The sequence below is a fragment of the Chroicocephalus ridibundus genome, chromosome 1, assembly GCF_963924245.1.
Source record: "Chroicocephalus ridibundus chromosome 1, bChrRid1.1, whole genome shotgun sequence".
NCBI classification, from domain to species: Eukaryota; Metazoa; Chordata; class Aves; order Charadriiformes; family Laridae; genus Chroicocephalus; species Chroicocephalus ridibundus.
In genome coordinates, this window is record NC_086284.1 from 113683818 (window position 1) to 113703926 (window position 20109).

Genomic DNA, 20109 nt, shown 5'->3' on the forward strand with positions numbered 1-20109 from the left:
GCAGTTGTTCCTAGTATGAGCGTTGCTAATATTTAAATAAAAAAGAACATTAAGGTCTGATCCAAGCGCCTTCTCTTAATTTCAAGGAGACTTGGTTCAGATACACAACTTTTAACACATTACACAACTGATGTCTCTAAGCAACTAAGTATCACAATATCGATATGATATAAAAAACCCCTAATTTACACCCTTGTTTTTCCTTCAACCAAATATTAGCAATTTGCTAATGTGCTGGATCGACAGTCCCTTGTCCTAAGAGAAGAAAGCAAGCAATTTGAATCTGTAGCTAACTACAGATGACATCAAATGACTTATTAAAATTGCAAAACATTTTCCAAAAGATGCGGTGCTCTTAAACTCCTGTATCTGTCTGTAATTTACTCATCATGGCTAAATGCTCCCCCAAACTGATTAACGTCAGTAATGCTTGTGTGAGACATTAATGTCTATATCTCCATTGATTTCAGTTCTTCATAGAAAAAAATTCAGATTAAATACTCAGAATTGCAAACTCCCAAACACCTGAAAATCAATGAATCAAAACTGAAAATACAGTACTTTTACTCTGAGAACTGGCTTTTTTCATAAAAGCTGGTACTTGAAAAGATACACAGACACACATTTTAGAAGACCTTTTTACTGAGCAAGAAGCATGCCCTGGAAAAATTTCAATATATGTATTTCAGATTTTATTAGATTTGTGCCTCAGTTTCCACTGCCATTAAATTAAAGGACTCTTTTAGTCATAATTAGTTAATATGCTTAAATATTTATAAGCCGTAGGATGTTACATTTACGCATCACTTACGCACACATTAACAGCCTGCTAGTTTGGGCAGTGTGGTTTTTTAGATGTAAATTACTTGTAGAAGGATGAGGCAGTTCTCAGGTTCCGCTCAGTCCAGTGCCTCTTTCCTTAACGCTGCTGATTTGGGGGACCAGGTGAGGTGGCAGATTTATTGATATGTTTGTTTGTACTTTAAGAAAAACAAGTATTACTCAAGCTGTGGATCGGCTTCCAGGCAGCACGACTGTCAAGATAATGCCCATCCCAAGGACACCAACAGCCACCCCTACAAGTTCTGGTTATTTTAAGGACTTCCGTCATATATATTTTCCAATCAACCACATCACATTTAGCTGAATGAAACAGAAAACCTCAACTCAGTTTTCAATACTCCTTTCGCTTATTGTAATCTAGGTATTTAAAAAAAAAAACCAACACCAAACATAGCAAAAATTGACACGCATAATGATAATAGTATGTTGCCCATCATGGGCATGCTTATTTATAAATGGCCGTACAGGAATAAAGAATAATCTCAGTAAGAACTGAGTTGCCCTTTAAATGAAAATAATCATCTGGCTCTTTCAGTCCGGCAACTGTGTATGCAGTAGGGAGTCTCACTCCTAAATATTATCATGACTCATCTACTTTCCTTTTCTAATACTAATGTTCTTTTCTCTTTTTAAGCACAGCGTGGATAAACCCCGCACAAGCTGCGATGCTGCGTTAAATCTCCCTTTCTAAATCTGTAGATTCTAAACCGCAGTTACCTGTTTGTATCCATAAAGTTACCCAGTTTCATCACCGTGGTTACACGGTTCCTTCCCGCAAACGGTACTCCTGTAAAATCTGCTGCCGTTATTGATGCTAACATTTGAAATAGCGTGCAAAATGGTAAGGGTATAAATAGAAAAGGCACAGCTGACTGTAGCCTGGAAGTCTCCCAACTCTCTGGCAAGAGAGGAGTTAATCAGCCCAGGCAGCTGGGGAAGCTCTCGGTGAGACACAGGACTGTACTGCAGATGTGTGGAGCATACAGAAGGTGTGGCCCGTGCTTTCTGCATGCATATTTAAATACCTAAAATTACATGGCCTTAAGGTTATTATTAAAGAATAACCTCCCGGAGAGGAAAAATAACGCAGCCAAACAAGGCCTCACGCGTTTCTTCAAACAGAGAGCCGAGAAGAAGAGAAGGAAAAGCCTGGGTTACTCACGATTCTTTTCACCTCTCCACCTTGACCCCGCTTTTATTCTAGGCGCGACGTCCGCAGCAGCAGTTATGTCTACTAGCCCAAGCAGCAGCAGCACTGACAGCACAGCCATGCCAGGTAACAAACAAAAATAAATCACCTCTACCTGGAGAACCGATAAAGATGAAGTAGGACTTTCCTTAGGAATGAATAATTGGAGCTAACGGCACTTACTCGGCAGAGGCAGAGGGAGACGTAAAATATTACTCCTACTAGAAATGCTTATTAAAAATTGTATTTCCATTGCATCGCTTATTTTCTTTATCCAGGGAATGTAAAACCAGAGGAGTTGTAAAGGCTTCCCCTAACCAGGAGCTTCTGGCACTCAGATGCCAGAAGAGATGCACCAGCAGCTTTCTGTGGTCCCTCAGAAGCCACCGGCTCCTCACCTGCCTCTGCCACCTCTCATCCCTTCCCTGTGTTTATCAACATTCCCCACAGCACCCTAGCAGGGGACACAGCCAGGCTGAAACCGGAGGAGTTTTTTCTCCTTCACTTGCGTATTTCACTGCAGTTGCACAGAGCTGATGGCACAGAACATTTTAATGTTGACACTCAAACCCCATTACATTTATCAATGGGCGTAAAAACGCACTTTGTAAAGCTTCCTCCCCTACCCACAAAGGGGGGAAAGGGAAAGGAGGAAAAAGGGTAAGATTTTAGGGTAAGAAAGAAAGGCTTAAAAAAGAAATTTTTTTTTTTAATGTGTTCATTACTCTGTCTCTTATTAAGCATAGATATCTCCTATTTCTAGGGAAAATAATATGACCAATGCTACCTCTGGCCCAGGTTTTTGTCAGTAGACCCTGCACGAATGCACAGTTCATTCACTGACAGTAAGAGAAACTCTGAGAATTTACGTATAGAATCTATGTTACCTAACAAACCTTCACCCTCCAGCCCACCCAGCAGCCTCTGGGCAGCCACCCCCCCCTGCAAGCAGCCTCCAGTGCTTGCAGCATTCAGGGCAGGATTGTTGGAAGCCATTTAGCCCCCTATCTATCAGGGCCAGGGGGCTGGATCAGAAACTTCCTCGTGGCAACCGAAACAGTCTCAAGGCAGAACCGCGACAAAAATTATCTGCTAACCCTTTCACCACAGTTATGAAATCATTCCACGCGATCCATGGAGGCCCAGGAAGGCTTCATCCTGAGAGCTGAAAATCACTACGATAAGACCGGAGTGCTTTTCACTCATGGTGACAGAGGACCTCAGTCTGGATGAAGTCTACATCTATATTCAATAAAAGAAATTGTAATTGTTCTTTAGCACAAGCATCAGCCTCAGGAATACTTACAACTGTAACTTATGTAATGGTAAAACTTATTAATAGAACGGCCATGAATTGGCATTCTACAAGCTAATCTTCTGCCTCCCCCATTGCGTATTGACTGTTGTGTAGATGCTATGGCTATAACTGAGCTGCAGAATTCAGGACGGTTTTGAATAAATTACCAGAATAAGTTTCTAGATACGACTTCAATTACAAAAAAAAAGGACAGACAAAGTAAATTATTTCAGTCTTAATAATTCATCTATTAATTTTTAGTGTTCACAGCTGCTGCTCTTCGTGAAATCTGAGCTCAAAATTATTAGTACTATTGAAATACTCCACAGTGACCAGTTAAAGCGTGACCAGCTGAAGCCATTCTAGAATGTCTAGAATGTACTAAACGTTCTCATGTTAGCAACGATAACTTTCCAATAGAGGCCAGGTGCCATTTTTTACCTAGAGTTGTCAGACTTCAGATGACAGCAGTGATATTGTATCAGAAAATTTTCCATGACTATTAAAGTAACTATGCTCGGGTCCTTTAAAATGAACGCTCTGTGTCTTCATTTGGACCAGTTGGAGAAATTAGGAAGGGAGATGTACTCTTATTTCAATTCGGGCTAACTGAGGTTCATCCTAACTGAGGCGTTTGCAGCAGAGAACACAAAGAACCAGTGATCTGCCAAATCTCCCACATGTTACACATCTACGAGCAGTCTTCGGTTTCTGTCTGACCCCAGCAGCCCCCGTGTGGCTGTTGCCCCTGTGCAGATGACCGAGAGGGGGTGGTTTCCACATATGGACCCAGCACTGTGTCTGGGCTGGGAGAGGCTCACCACCTCCTCCTCTCAGTGGTGGTTCCTGATGAAGAGGTTTCATTCCTTCGCCATCATTTTGTTCTACAGGAGTCACACGTATGGGCTAAAGAACAATGGAGCATCAGTCCCGTAACTGACATCGGGCCTTTGCCCCCTAGCAAAAATAATTCCTATGGTAACATACAGCATTAAAAGAAATGATTAGGAATTTCGGATTGCCTTTTCTTTAAAGCACATTCTGACAGAACATCCTTCACCATCTGAACTCTCTCTCTAAAGGTGACTCATCGTGTTGCTGGTTACGTCAGACACCTGAATGTACTAAATTGTTCACTGGACCAAAATACAGCACAGGAAAAAACCTCAGTTAGTACAAGGTGGCCCTTTAGGTTCTCAAGCCACACAGTTTTGTGTGGCATGCAATCTAACACAGGTTTATAGAAAGTTTCAGAACTGTGGGCCAGATGGCTTTTTATCTTACAAGGCTAATGGAAGGGTCCCTTTATGGACAAAAAACCTGCATTTTTGCACAGGTTGCATATTATCCTGTCACAGGAGAAGGAGCTGTTGCCTTCAGAAAAGCTGCCACGTATTCTGATGGATGTGAAAGGATGCTCGAAGGAGCATCTTGTAAGTGACCATTTTTCTCTTCGTCCACACCAAAAATGCAGTCAGACAGGGAAAACTTATCACCAAAAAAGCTTTTATATCACCTTGTCTAACAGAGTGCCTCATGCACAGTGTTGCTTGTTAGCAGGATAGTGGACAATTACTGCCATAGAAGCAATGTTGGTCCATTTCCGTCCCCACTGGAGTAAGTGAGCACCCACTGGAGTAAGAGCAAGTAAAACTGAACTGATTAAGCATTCAGAGGTGTGAAGCCCAATAAAAGGTGGCCTGCGCCTATGCAATTCAGTGTTTTATAGCTCATTTAACTAGTTTCAGTTTCTGATGTACAATTTCTGCTCATGTGAGTTCCTTAGCAATTTGAAAGCTTACTCAAAAGCAATGTAATTAATTCTGGAACTAGCCATGTGGACAACTTTTTCAGAGATGCAGTGGACCACTTGAAGGTGTTACACCAAGACTGGATGCCTTTCTGACTTATATGTTTCAGCTTAGTCAGAAGTTAAGGACTAAAAGATAAATTTACAAAATGAATTTATGGTCTGTGTTATGCTAGTTCTATCTAGCTTTAATATATGTCATTCTCTAAAATCTTCAGACATATTTAATTTCTTTTCTCCTCAGCTTTCATTATGCTCCAGCCTTTTAATTTCTGTTTTAGTGTGTCACAGATAAAAGTCACTAGCAATTTACTGCACAGTTCTTTCCTTGGATCAGATATCTTCCAAAGAGCTTTTTATCCATAAAGGGCAGAACTTTTTCTAAAGTTCTTTCTCCCTTCATTAGAGACTTCACTTTTACCTTCTTCTAAAGGGTAGCAGAGCGCTCTGCAGCATCTTGGCACGGCCTTCCAGGAAGGGTTGGAAACAACTTTCCTCCCTCGTGCACAGGGATACTTCGTTCAGCGAGACACGATGAAAGGTACAGCCACTCTCACTGGGAGCCTACAAGGCCGTGAGATTGGCCCTGTTGTGCGCAGCCGTCCTTCTCCACTCTCCTCAAAGCCAAAGCCACTCCCATACACAGGGACCTTTCTGTCACCTCTTCTAAAGAACAGTGTTTCCAACGCTGATTGTGTTGGAAATTGCTGCTCTGGTAAGACTTTTTTTCACAGAGGTCAGGCGCAGCCTTAGTGCTGCCTGGCCACCGTAGCACGGGCTCATGAGCCATCCTCTCTTGAAAGTCACGCTAGGACTGGGTCAACTCGTAAGTAAGGGCATCTATTGCTCTCTCCCTGCCTTATCAGGGAGGGTAACGAGCTGCCCTTTACCGTTCTTGATTTTAAGGCATCTCTATCAAGTTTGCAAAACAAAGCAGGTCTCTATTTCTGTAGTACAAGCCGTACTTAAACTGCTGCCTCAACAGTTCTTACACCACCTTTGATGCATTTCCGCAACAGCCTCCCATTTTAGAAGAAAGACTAAATCTGGTGATTATCAGAGAGTGTCTGTGAGGCGGCCATACAGAGACTTTAAGGCATGACAGGACAACAGTTACGGAACTCATTAAAGCTAAAATTACCGAGTTTTACTTTGCAGCCCCTATAACTCTAACAACTCTGGGGAGATCAACTCAGACACAGCAATGTTTGCCACGGAAACAGTGCAATTCTGTGAAGCAAAGGGCACGTTCACATAACTCATCAGTGTGGGTGGGGACCAGAGCTACACACCGTTTTACCCCTGCAAGCTTGGGGAAATGGTAAAGTTTCCTGATCAGCTTGGTAGGGCTTCTTTTTGTTTTGCTTGTAATATGGAACTATTAAATACAACAACCAAAGGATCCTGAGACTTTCTGTAGCTCATGGAGAGTACAAAACATGCCTTACAATTTTTTTTTTTTTCATCACCCGAATGCATAAAATAAAAGAAATACACAAAATTTACCATCCTACTAATGCAGCCTTTACTTTTTCTGTTTACTTATTGAACACCATCAGTGCACTTGGCAGCGTATAAACATATAAATTGACATTACCTCTGCCCTAAAGACTTCACAGTCTAGCAGAACTATGTCTTAAAAATCGTCACTTCTATAAGGGCACACATTTGTTTGTTTCTTAATTTTGTCACTTTTTAATCTAAATTCTCAACAATAACATTATACATTTTGTCAGCACCTTTCAAGTTCTTGGTGGTACAGGAAAACAAAAGTGTTCTGCATAAGTGGATACACACATACAAATCTTTAAGTGCATTTACTTGCATCTATGTATACATGCTCCTGCTAATAAACTCACAAACATATAAATAGACCAAGAATTGTACAATTAAAAAAATCAGTTTTGATACATATTACTTAATCTTGATTGAAGTAACATTTGAGTAAACTAATCTTGGTTTGGGTCAACCAGCCTTACGCAGGTACACATTTATTGCACACAATTAACATGGAATAAAGTTCCTCTTAATGAAAATTTTAAAAGAGATGATCTGCCTTTTTGAGGGAAAAAATATAATTTTTCTTACTATTGTGCCTTATCAATTTGCCATCTAGCCTCACGCCCTCAAGGCAACACAGATTTTTTTTTTTTTTTAAGTGCAAGGGTCTGAGTCTATCAAGTATAAAAGAGACTAAAAAACACATGCAGATATCAAAGAATATTACCAGACTTGTTTTTTCTATCTGGATACAGAGAAGTAGGCATTAGACAATGACTGTAAAGCTAAGTCAGCAACTACTGTGTCTTTTACAAGAAATTCCACATTGCTGGCCTAACTACTATGAGAAAAGAAGAATTACGACTGTATTTTTTTCTTATCTCAAACACATAATTTTTTCTCTTTGTTTGCAACAGACACTTGTAGTTCATCAGGAAGTCAATGAAAGAAAAACTGACCCATAAACATGTAATAGAGAAGGGGGTTTGTTGTTATTGTTGAGAATGCAAAGCAAGTTCCTATGAGCTACCTCCAAACTTGCACTCAGGCAAAGGAAACCAGCCTTTCTAAGCAAACTAGACATCTGAGCCATCATAACTGCATCTGAGGGCTGCTATTTGAGCTGGAGGTGGCTAACTTATCCTTCATACCGTGGCATCCCAGGAGAGTTTATGTATGCATTTACAGTCACTGTTAAAAAAAAAAGTAGCCAAATGGCTAAGGACCAGAAGAGCAGGGCACAGCCACCCAGCTGAGGGAGGTTATCTGAGTGATGCTGATGCTACTGTAGGCTACCAAGCCAAGTTCCTTCCTCTACCTTCTCCTTCTACAGCTGCAAATAGCTTCTATGCAATACGCAATACAAATTTGCTGCTTCTTTAAAAGCAAAAAGTACCAGCAGACTCTGAATTGCAACACACCGCTCAGTAAAGAAAGCACAACTTTCACAAAAGCGTCACATCTCAATATCCTTTATTAGCTCTGGTACTAAATCTTCATTTCAGCAAAAAAAGCCTGAGTACCTCTCAAGAGCTCTCAGGACCCTTATGCCAGCTTGTATCACCATATGGCATCTCGGTCTTTTACTGGTTTGACCCCAAACAAGTAGCCATAGCATGGCTTCTCATAATGATTATTTCGGATTTTTACGTGTGACTGTACAACTAACAGCTCTACACTGTTCTATGTGAATGGATATTTCAGCATAGCTGCTGTTTTATGTTAGCATAAATGAGAAGCTGTATGAGACTACCGCAAGAATGCTTCCCAGATCATGTTGATAGTAAAATTTCATAAGACGATGTTAGTGCTTTTAACATCAAACTTATGGGTTAAATACGTCCCCAACACATTTAATGGACGCAAGTAATTTATCATTACCTGTTCTAACAAACTGGTAATCTTTATCCTATTAATTGAGGCAAAAGTAGGAGTGTTTACTGAGTGGTGGAGAATTATAAAGTTATGCTCAGACAAAAATAAACACAAGAAAACTAAAATGAATATTGTTTAATGTAAAAATATGCCATCCTCCTCAGCTCTCAAAATAAACTGCCAAACTCTGGTTGGCCTTCTGTTTTTCAAAAAATGCTTGTTAAGCTAATCTGTCAGGCCTAATTTGCATTTCCATATTTACTTTTTCTCACACACTTAAAATATAATGTTGGTGGGCCTCAAGAAAGGATTCAGAGGAGATCTGGACGTTTTATGATAGTAAGATGAAAGACAAAGCTTGTTCCATCTTTTCTCCTTTATAATTTCTTCCCTTTTCGCTAATTGCTTTTTACTGAAACCTTATTTTCCTTTTCACCTAGCTCTGACTTCTTCATTCTCCATCTCAGTGTACAACTCTCTTTTTTTTTTCAGTATACCCTCTGCTTATCATTCCTCACCTCCTTCTTCCGTAACTCCAGTTACCCCGGCCCTACTCAGCACTTGCATACCACAGGGAAGAGGCGCAGAGAAAAGGTAGCTGGGTTGAGAACTGTGCCAACACGAGTGAATCGCAGGTGATGCGAAACCAAGGCGAGGGTGGCGTTGTCTCAGCAGCTGATTTGGAGTAGATGACATGAGATAAAAATGTGACATACCTTGTACGCTGGCTGTGTTGAACATTTCAGCTCAAAAAGCTAGAAACTGGAGCCAGCCTACCAAGCATTTAAAAACTCAGGAAATTTATCCCAGAAGATGGAGATATTCCTGGCATTCATTCTGTTCATTTAAGAAAAGAAATTGCTTTCTACGCAAGCATGCTGAATAGGGCATGACGCTGGAATACAAAATCAGTGAATTTTTTCTGCGGTGGGTGGCACCAGAAGCAAGGGGAACTCTTTTGTCAGACGGGCAGAGAAGAGGAACTATGCCAAAGTGTTTAAAAGCACGCATAAGAGTCTGGATGCACTTTTTCCGCATCTGCCAACGCTGTTCCAACCTAAATTGCAGTGCAGTGAAGGCATTACGCTATCTTTATCCAAGCAGGTGAGGACATTTCCTCTGCAGTGCATCCATACTTATCTTCGAACAAGAATGAAGGTCAACGTCTCACAGCCCAATAAAAAAAACATCCCGCATGAAGGACAACTTTAACAGGCAATCATATTGGTGTTAATGAATGGATTTTTAAAAAAAAAAATAAAATTTTTTTCTTTTTCCATTTTAGCAGGGAAAACTTAATTCTTTAATGTTGAATTTTGTTATTAGGAGACTAAGTCCCTTATAATCATTTGAGCAATGATATGGCTTGTGTCCCAAATGGTACAAATAATTCACTGACTGTAGCAGAACTATAGCAAACTGTGAGCATCTGGCCTCCTTTGCTTTGATCAACATTTTCAAAGCCTACTTGAGAAAGATGGATGCTCATTCCTATTAAGAGAACAATGGGAACCGTGTTTCCGTGTATCCAGAGAGAAGGCAGTAATACAATTTTCAGCAGTCAATGGAAGTTAGTGGTCTGACTTCTATTTGTGCCTTTGAAAATCTCCCCAGTGAGATCCTCTGGGTGAATTAGAGCTAGGGGGTAATCTCCTAAATTGGAATAGAATCAATAAACTAAATGAAAACATTTACCTTAAACTCTAATTTAAGCCCTGAGCTGATGGAATTAAAAATGTTGTATCCTTAATAGCTGTATGGAAATAAAAAAGCCTCACCACTAACTGATATATCATAAAGAGCATGGGGCTAAAATGACTATCTAAAATCTCATGCCAACTCTATGTTCAAGTGAAATATAATATATGTTTTTCTATGGGTTGGGACATAGAGATACTCAGAACAGAGGCCACTGTGCCTGACTTTCATTTTATATACCAAACTTAAAAATACTCAGCTGATTCAGGGCAGCATTTCACTTTAAGTTTCATGTACTGCCGTACACAGATGCGTTAGTGGAAATCAGCTCAATGACAAAAGTATGTGTTTTTAACGAGTTCCACACTTTCTAATCTAGAAACTCACCATTATAATATATTGGTTGTTTAGGATGATATAATAACTAAGACTTGGGATAATAAACATTATTAAGCATATGAGCTAGTTGAAATTAATAGCTTCAATAATAAATTCTATACTTTTCTCATAGTAATTAGTAACTGCTTCCAATATAAGCTCTGACTCAAATAATGCACAGAAGCTTTTGCTATTTGTTAAATGAAGTTTCTTTTATGCCACTGTAAGGCTTGCTTAAGATTTGGGTTCACGTTAGGATTTTTATCTATCATAAAGAGTAGCATTATTTTGGTAAATCACTGAAAATACGCAAGTGAAATAACGAGGAAATAACTGGAAACATCCAAGTGACTGTTTAAATATTATCAGATCACACTTTGGAGACATTTAATCCTGACCATTTTCCTTTGGAAAAAAAAAAACAAACACCCATAAAATGCAAATGCACCTTTCATTTATTGGTAGGAGTTTGTTTTGGGGATAAAAATTTGTACATTTAAGAGAAAGATGTGGTTTTAGCAAAAACAGTGTGGCTGTAATAATCAAATCTGCCTTACTAATACCAGGATGAAACATGGCTAAATTATACTACGGAAAAGATGAATTTTCAAGAGGCAGAGCTATGTAGTAACTTAATTTGCCAGCAGGATTTTTTAACAGATAAGATAGATATATTATGTATAACACAAAAATAAGTAATAACCATCAAAACAAAATTAAAAAAACCTCAACTTTAGTAAGGGAATATGACAGAGTGACTATCATACTTTCTCATGAGACGGGAATAATGGATATCACCTTTTGGAGTTATCAGTATAAATCCCTGTACACGAAAAAGAAAGCAACCTGAATACTGTAAAATGGTTTTAGTGCCTGCAGGTGTTGCTTGCCACAGAGAATCTAGTTTTTCCTCTAATTAGTAAGTCTAGTCTATTCTTCTCTTCTTTTTTCTTTTTTTTTTTTGCCCCCTGATTGTTTGATTTTCCATGTTAGTTAACACATTTGCTTCTCACTTACATGTGGACCTGTTGTCTGATACGTTTCACAGATTTCTGCTCTGTTGACAGCTATTCTAGGTGCATTCAGAGCTATTTTAGAGGGGAAAGCTGTTAACGTGACTTTCTCAGACAGGCCAGTTAAGACAACAGTTTCAAATTTATGAGTCTGTAAAATACCCCATTTAAAAAAAAAAAAAATCAAAGGCACTCTCTTTTTTTGCATTTTAATCAGATTTTAAAAATATTAGCACTCACAGAAATACTGTTAGCTTACTAGATAAAAGACTAGAGTTTTAAGTTTAAAGTTATATTACTATTAAGGATTAGCATACAATTGAAGTATCTTTGCATATTTTGCACTATAACATGGAAGGTTTTTAAAAGGGGTAAAAATTGACCTCTAAAACTTTCTGGGTTTGCATATGGTGTATTTGGACTGCAGAGTTTATGTGGAAACCGTGGTCTGTAAAAATGATGCCTGTAAAATTACGCAGCATGACAGCCTGCCTGTGCCTTGCAAAGGAAGCACTGTCGTCTTCTCAAACTGAAGACTTGACGTTAGCAAAAACCAAGACCAAGAGTGCCATGAAAGAGGTAAGTAAGTGCAAAACGTAAGTGGCAGTCCTTGGGATGGAGATGCACCCTCGCAGGCTCCAGGCTGAGACAGTGGCAGCAACGGTCTGATGGAAGCTCGTACTGGAAGAAGCCTGAATATGCTTTTTTGTGGGGCCCTGAAAGTAGGCGATAGTGTTCCTGGCTGACTCCCACTCCGCATTTCCTTCCCTCCACTGCAGACTGCTGCAAATTGGCTCAAAATATCTAATACAAACCCAGAGGGCTGTCTCAAAGGTATTTTGGGGGGTTTTAGATACAGTCAGTGTACATTGTATAAATGAATCTCAGCCTCGCTGTACAGGAACACCTTTAACATTCACAGTGGTTTTGGAGTGAACCTCTGTCTCTAAAAGTGGGATTTTCCCCCATCATCTTCCAGGACCTACCATTAGCTTTTGCTGTGCAGTGGGATTTTATTAATTAATTTCAGATCAAAAAAAAAATCAAAGAGAAGCCACAGTCAACTCTGATGTAAAAAAACTCCACAGAAATCAAAAGCATTTGGTTCACAAACCTCAGGGCAGATTTCGATCCCACATAAATCCCAATGACATCTGGAAACGAGGAAAGAGGGGAGAGAGAACCCTGTAAGAACAGCACAGAGCGCTTCCCTTTGCTCATCATTGCTTTCATTCCCTCATCTTCTCATTTTCGCCTTCTTTCCATCCTCTACACTTTTTCACATAGCACACATGTGACTGGACAGCTTGGACAAGTCACATTTTATTTATGCCAATTCAGTTTAAATAATTCATTTGTGTAACATAAAGTCGATTGGTTTATCAGACGACACGTTTAGAGGACCTTTTTACAGAAAGAGTTGTCCATAGTTGAATTAACAAACCTGTTCCCTTCATTTGAACTTTCTAGGGACTCTTTAATAATTCCTTCTTTGCCTTTCCTCAGGTGATCGATGCAATGCAATTCTCTCTTTGGAGCAGTTCAAGTCTTTTTCATGGCGCTATATCGCCTTACATATATATGCAATATACATTAGGATATGTATTTACTATTTGTTCATAGCAAGTAATAGATGGAGAAAAAAATGAAGCAAATACCTAACATCTTGTTTTGTAAGGCAATAGCGTCTCCTCTAACTAGCTGCTACACTTCGTAGCAGGCATTGTAAGGCCACCTGTGGATCCATTACCATTTATCTGTAATTCAGCCTATTAGCCTTAACACTACATGACATAATTCTCTGCTTACAACATATGTTGGCAGTTTGACTCTGTGAGGTCCATTTACCGAATCTGAAGTGTTAGCACCCAGCAAAACTGTGCAGTGTATGCACAGAAATCCCTAGAGTAGCTTTATATTTGTAATCGGTGTTGCTGCTTGATTTGTTTTGAATTAGATGTATTTTTAAATTCATGATTCTGAGATGTATGTAATTGCTTCATACATTACCATGCTTATTGTGCTCATTATGTAATGCAATGTAGACCAGAAATTAGGAACTGTAACTTGCTATGTCACAGTTTAGAAAATAGTAGAAAAGGAAAAAGGGGAAAAACCCCGCAAAAAAAACAAACAGGTGAAAGAAGAAGTAGGAAGAAGGAACACAATTTTTCTCAAAGTCAGCAGGAGTTATAACCAACGGACAACTTACACAGTGCTAAACAGAGTAATGAAAACTATCTATTAAATTTGCAGCTACAGGGAAACGCCTGAACTTTATTTCATGACTCAGTCAAGCTCATCATATTGGCTTTTTAAATTTAACCCCAAAGAAAGTCTGGAAAGCAATCAGTTTTGAAAATTGCTTTTTAAAACACTTTTTAATGCTTTGTTTAATAAGGTTAAGACTGTCGATGTCACTGTATCAACTGTTGTTAAAGCAAATACTAGTAATTATAAATGGCACCAATATAGCCAGATCAATTGTAAACAACATAATTTTAACATGAAGAAAACCCGACTTTCATTGGTATTGGATTTAAATAATCAACCAAATCTAAGAACGTTTGGACCCAAAGTATGCAGCCAGCTGAAATGAAGGCTGTGACAAGTGACTGTAGACATTATGAGGATCATTACTCATACTTCACATGAAACATTTTTTCACACTGCAATGCCGAGACGTGAAAGGCTTAGGGCATACCTTCTATAATCCTTTGCTATCAAATACAGACTTGGCTCTGTTAGTTCAAATTCCAAAGGTGAGGAGTCACCAGACCTATAAATATTCCTTTGATATATGGGAACATTTTTTTCTTGTGCGACACAGAACAATTGATTAATTACTATTTGCAAAAGTATTGATTTAGACCTCTGTATAAAATTTGTTCTGGGATAGAAGCATGTGCTTTTGAACTTGAACTACTATATGATGATGAATAAATATTTGGCTTTGAATTAACTTGTGAAGTTCTGCATCAGCATTTTATAATTGTAGCACATATTTCATTTTTATTGGCAAACCACAACTCATTAGAATAAAAGTCTAATTTATACGTAGCCAAATGGTACAATTTGTCAAATAGGAACATGTGCACTTGGAAATAGTCAACCTTTTCCAGTAACTTCAGAATTTTTCACGATTCTTGAAAGGGAAAGGTAATGGTTTTTAAATTTTCTAGAGTTCATATGAATAGCTTCAGGAGCCAAATCTTTTATTCTGTGTTTCTGTGCCAGCAGATGGTTCCTTCAAAACCAGCCTTCCAGTTTTTGCTCTTGAAATAGCACTCCATGCAAGATTTCTGGTTCTGGCAGCAGAACATCCAGATTTTTATTTTATTCTTCTTTGAATATTAAGAATTTCTCCAGCTCCTCATGAAAAAAAAAAACCAAACCATGAGAACATGCTATTCCTTCGAGCACAGAGACGTGAACTGTAGAGAAGAAAATCATAAGGCAGAATTTGAAAAGTAAAATGGTAAGAAGGACTAATGAAGAATGAAGAAAAGTTGTAATATTATGAATGAAAATGAAAAACAAAAAGGAAAAAAATCAATAGAAAAAAAAGATTTATTATTAGTCAGATTTTTGTCAGGCACTTTGCTGGGAGCCGTGAAGCTGATAAACTATTCCAAATAGTCTTTGGCAAAAAAGGATAGGAAAAGTGAGGTCTGAGAGCCAAGAAACTTAAAATACAGTATCACAATGACTTTCTAAACCAAGTTCCTCACATAAAAAAGTGATCTCCATTCCAGTGAGATCATTTGCAGTACACTTGCCACTCCTGTCTGAACATCTCTTTTTAATTTACAAAATGGTTACAAAAACATTAAAGCTAAAATCACCTGATATTTTTTCTCTTCGGGACTGAAATGCCCGAAGATTCTTCTGTTCAAAACCTACTTATTTTTGTGCATTTAATTTGCCTGAAATCCATAAGGTAAAATGTATTCATTAGTACTCTTTTTATAGGAACTCTATTTTAAATAAAGTTCCATTAGACGTTCTACACCAGAACTTGTTTCTGAAATAGTCTATATGGCTACAATTATAATAGTCTATAATTAAACAGAATATAAAACTGAAGTAATTTACAATCATCTTTCTAATGCCTGCAGCTTTGTTTACCAAGAAACTTTTAAAAGCAGTATTCTTTACTCAAAACTATAACATCATTGCTTTGTCAGGAGTCTTGACAAATAAAGCAGAATGCATGGGATATATACTTGACTCACTAGACAGGAGTGAGACTACGTTACATTTATTGCCGCCTTTAAAATATCTCTATTCTCTATTGTACAAAATGACCGTCCAAAAGTTTCAACCTAAGTCTAGTAAAGTTTTTCATCGCTGAAACCATGACCTCACTCTACATTTTGTTCTGTAAAACATGTATACAGTTTGCTTGCTCATTCGTTCTTTAAAAAAATGAATGTGATACACTGAATTTATTTTTATTCCAGATTTTGCAATCTCAGCTTACCTATGAAATAGGATAATTACCAGCTAGGAATTATAACATTTGCAAAGCTTGGACATTTCCTTTTTAACTAGTGTGAAAGTATTAGGTTCTTATACTCAGTAGGTGCTGAACAAGGAATGTTACCGCAGCTAACACTAATACTAGTGTATGCTCTACAACGCATCTCTCCGGTTTTAATTTTATTAGAATACCATATATGCCAAATAATAGCACTTTGGTCTAATTCTATTCATTCTTGCTCCAGCCGCATAGTGGAGGTTGGGTCAGCTACCTCCTTCTGGAGAGTGGGAACGCAGCGGCAAGTCTTCAATTAGCCGTGGGGGCTGCTCCGAGCCCCATAAACACAAAAATAAAACCAGATGTCAGAGATCTGCAGCGGAGATTTGAGGATATCTTATGGCTCTCAGGCACATAATAAAACTCCAGTGAAATTTTTAGATGAGGTTGTAGGATTTAAATATCACAAAATGCTCACATGGAGTATTTTAAGTTGTTTCTACCTCATACAATGTCAAAAACAATTCAACCATCTTGAAAATGAGTACTATTCCAAGTTGGGTTTTTTTCTTCGTTCTCTCTCCTTCTCCCTCTCCCTCTTTCTCTCTAAATTAAGGAAATCGGAGAGTTATAAAACAATAAAACTTGAACTTCAAAGAGAATGATCCAAAATAAGATATGTCAAACTTCCAATGCTTTGGAAAGAGATACAAGTTATTTTTCTGTTCAACAAAATTCTGTTAAGCTTCAAGTAACCTTCACTTGCTTAAAAAATAGTACACAAACATATTGAAAGCAGAGGATCTACAATCAAGATGGTGCAAAGCTATGAAGCCCCACACATATGAACTAGTTCTGTAGCTTACAGTCACAAAAATATCCTTACAGAATACTATGCCCTTAGAGGTAATTTAGCCATATGGAGGTCAATGGAAATTTTTCCATTGGCTTGTATAGAATTTAGACAAAGACTTTGAGAAAAAGAAGTGTCAGTGTCTCAAAAAGACCTGTAAATCAGATGACTGGGGAAAGAAGCAAAGCACTGCCCTGCTCAAAAATCACAAATTCCAGAAAATATGCATGCAATAAAAATCACAGCTGATGTTGAAGTGTTAATACGATATAATATTATATTATATGATATAATGCTATCAAAGTACTAAAATATAATATTTCTTCCATCAAGAAAAAACCCATAAACTTGCTTTGACGAACTTATACAATGTATAAAAGTGAGAATGTAATATATTTTGAAGTTTTAGATTGTTCCAGTTTTCTTTTAAATTAGAAATTTAGACTACTGGAGGTTAATGCAATGTTTACTCATTTTAGAAAGATTCAATAAAGAATCTCAAGCACTTAAAACTTGTGTGATTAAATTTATAACATAATGTTTAATAATTTAGGACTTGTTAGATTAATTAATGTTCTGTGTTCTGTAAGAATCATAGACAGCTGCAAAATTATAGAAAGGATTACAGTAAATTACTAACCGTGCTGAAGCAGTTTTGCCTTACTTTAAATAGGACAGTCCTATAATGTTTTTTTCTCATTAGTGTGCATACTAAGAAAATAACATGCCGTTTTTTGAATATAATTATTTGGCATATTTCACTAGCTCATCCTTATGAAATTTTCTATATGTTCCACCCACAATTAAAGACAACTTAATATTGAAGTCATTTACAATAATGCATCTAATATCTTTAGCTTTTTTTACCAAGAAAGTTTTAAAAGCAATATTATTTACTTAAACTTCAATCTGACTTACTACTTTTTATAAACTAATTTTCCCAGCAGAAACCTCATCCGTGGACGTTGTTACTGATATCCTCCTCCTCCAACTAATTTAATACAGGAGAATGTGTTACAGTCCTCATTGTTCCTGAAGAAAATGCTAATTCTAATTTAGCGAGGCTTACAATGAACAACATACTAAGAACACACATTCCTATTACAATTGTATTAAATATTTCCTTTGAGTTTTAAGTTCTGTTTCATTAAAAATTCTAAAATTTAACCATTATACATGATGCTATTAAGAAGCAAGACTGAAGTGGACTAATTCCCACAGTGAAGCCAGAAAATACATAAATAAAAATGCCCCTGTCCTGGTTTGAGTGACACAGGATTAATTTCTCTTTCAGTAATTTTACTTTTCAGTAAGGTCTCCTGTAATGCTATGGAAAACTGCATTTTCGGAAGACTCTAGTGTCTGAATTTGTGAAAATATTGACTTTATAGCCAGCTACGTTATGCAGGTTTCAAGGTCTTAGTGTTTTTGAGCCTTGCCAGGTGCCGGAACGAGGGGGAGCAAGACCCGAGCACTTGACTCAAGCTGGACAACAGGATTGTTTCATACCATGAACATCACTTTCAATATAAATTAGAAAGTTTGCTGAGGAGTTTTTCCTCTTCTGTGATGGCTGCGTCCTGAGAACTCCTTGCCCCGGTGCCAGACCCTTGAGCCCTTCCCTTCCTCCCAGAGCCATAGTGCTCACAGTATCCGACATTTGCTGTCCGCTGCTGGGAGTGCACAGCTTCCTGCTGATAGCATTGGCTGAGTGTAGTCCTTGTATATCTTATATTGGTATTGGGATCAATACTGGTTCTTTAGTATTATTAATGTTAATTATTTAGTCTTACTGTATGAAATCTGTTTATTTTTCAACCCTCGGGTTTCCTTGCTTTCCCGATTCCACTTCCTGGGTGGAGGGCGGTCATCGGATGAGAGAATAATTGTCTAAATGACAATAAATTGTTGTGGGTTCTTCAAACATAATAGTCCTTTACCGATATTTTTAGTATATATTCTGTATCCAATAAGTAAAAATCTTCCTCTAGAAACAAGATGGAGCATAAGCACGTGCATCTGCCCACAGATAGTCCTCAGTGGATTATAAATGGAAACTTCAGCTGAATCATACAATCAGTCCTGAAAAATTGCTCAGACCTCACATAGTGCTTACTGTATAACTGACTTAATGTCCAAAAAATGAAATAAAGGTCTTGGAAATATCCTATAGATATAATTACCTTATAGAAGAAAATTTCTGTTTTCAATATAACTTACAGAGTACAGAAGATAAAATGGTGAAGACGACAGTAAAGTGATAAAAGCATAGTTGATAAAAGAGAGATGATCTCTCTCAAATTACCACATACCATAAATTCGGTCAAGACAAATGAGGTTTTGAATTGATACATCACAGAAGTCAGGAATGTCAAAACCATACTTTCTAAGAGTTCATTATGAAATGTAACTAGTACTGAAATTAATCTTTGTGCTCTCCAGAAATTACATTACAACATATAGCTCAGGGATATAGTGAACTAGTTAATATCTGTCCGTAGAAAGCAGAAGTGCCTTTTTGAAGTCATTAGTCAGCCTTGGACAAGAAAAAGCCCAAGAATTGTATTTATGAGGGAAGATGGGTTACCACAGGGAAGCTTATCCGTTTATTTCCCATGGTCTTCATCCATCTCTTCTGCCTGATGCCTAAACTGAAAATGAATTAGATCATAGACATCACTATTTACAGTCCAGTGTTTCAGTATAAAAGTACACTGAGAGCGGTTCAGTAGCTGCTAACATGTGGCTTATTCAGCTTCACAAAGAGAGAAAGGTAAGGATAGCAACTATTTTGCCATATGATTGTTGTGCCTTTTGTTTCTAAGTCAACAAGGGGGAAACTCTACGGATGACTTTGGTTAGTCAGTGTCAGTCAGTCACTTGCATCAGAAAAATTCAGGTCTGAGCTCAGGTTGTCCTACCATCCCCAATGTCATATGCACACTTGTTCCATGGATCAGGAACCTCTGGAAGAAGAATGACACTTCCTTAATGCCTTTGAGGGTATTCTCCTTCCCCTAGGTTGGGTACATCAAGTCTGGGAAGAGATCAGCACCAGGTATGCTACACTTAAACATTCATAAATCGCTTGCACAGGCTTTGGGCCGAAGCAAACTAGCTACACTAGGGACTGAAAATTTATGCCTGGCTTCTGAGTCTGCACTTAACCATCT

General features: G+C 38.0%; 1 protein-coding gene across 5 annotated transcripts in view; it reads right to left on the minus strand.

The window, feature by feature from the left end:
• ROBO1 (roundabout guidance receptor 1) overlaps window positions 1-20109 on the minus strand; it is a 740954-nt gene that overhangs the window by 533487 nt on the left and 187358 nt on the right. For 3 of the 5 annotated variants that reach the window (XM_063347745.1, XM_063347728.1, XM_063347709.1), the window contains exon 1: window positions 2006-2426. The exons of 1 other annotated variant lie outside the window; for it this stretch is intronic. In XM_063347745.1, coding sequence (XP_063203815.1) covers window positions 2006-2114 — 109 coding nt within the window. In that variant the 5' untranslated portion in view covers window positions 2115-2426. Of the gene's footprint in view, window positions 1-2005; window positions 2428-20109 lie in introns of those variants that run through there. One more of the 5 variants, XM_063347736.1, reaches the window with a different exon arrangement.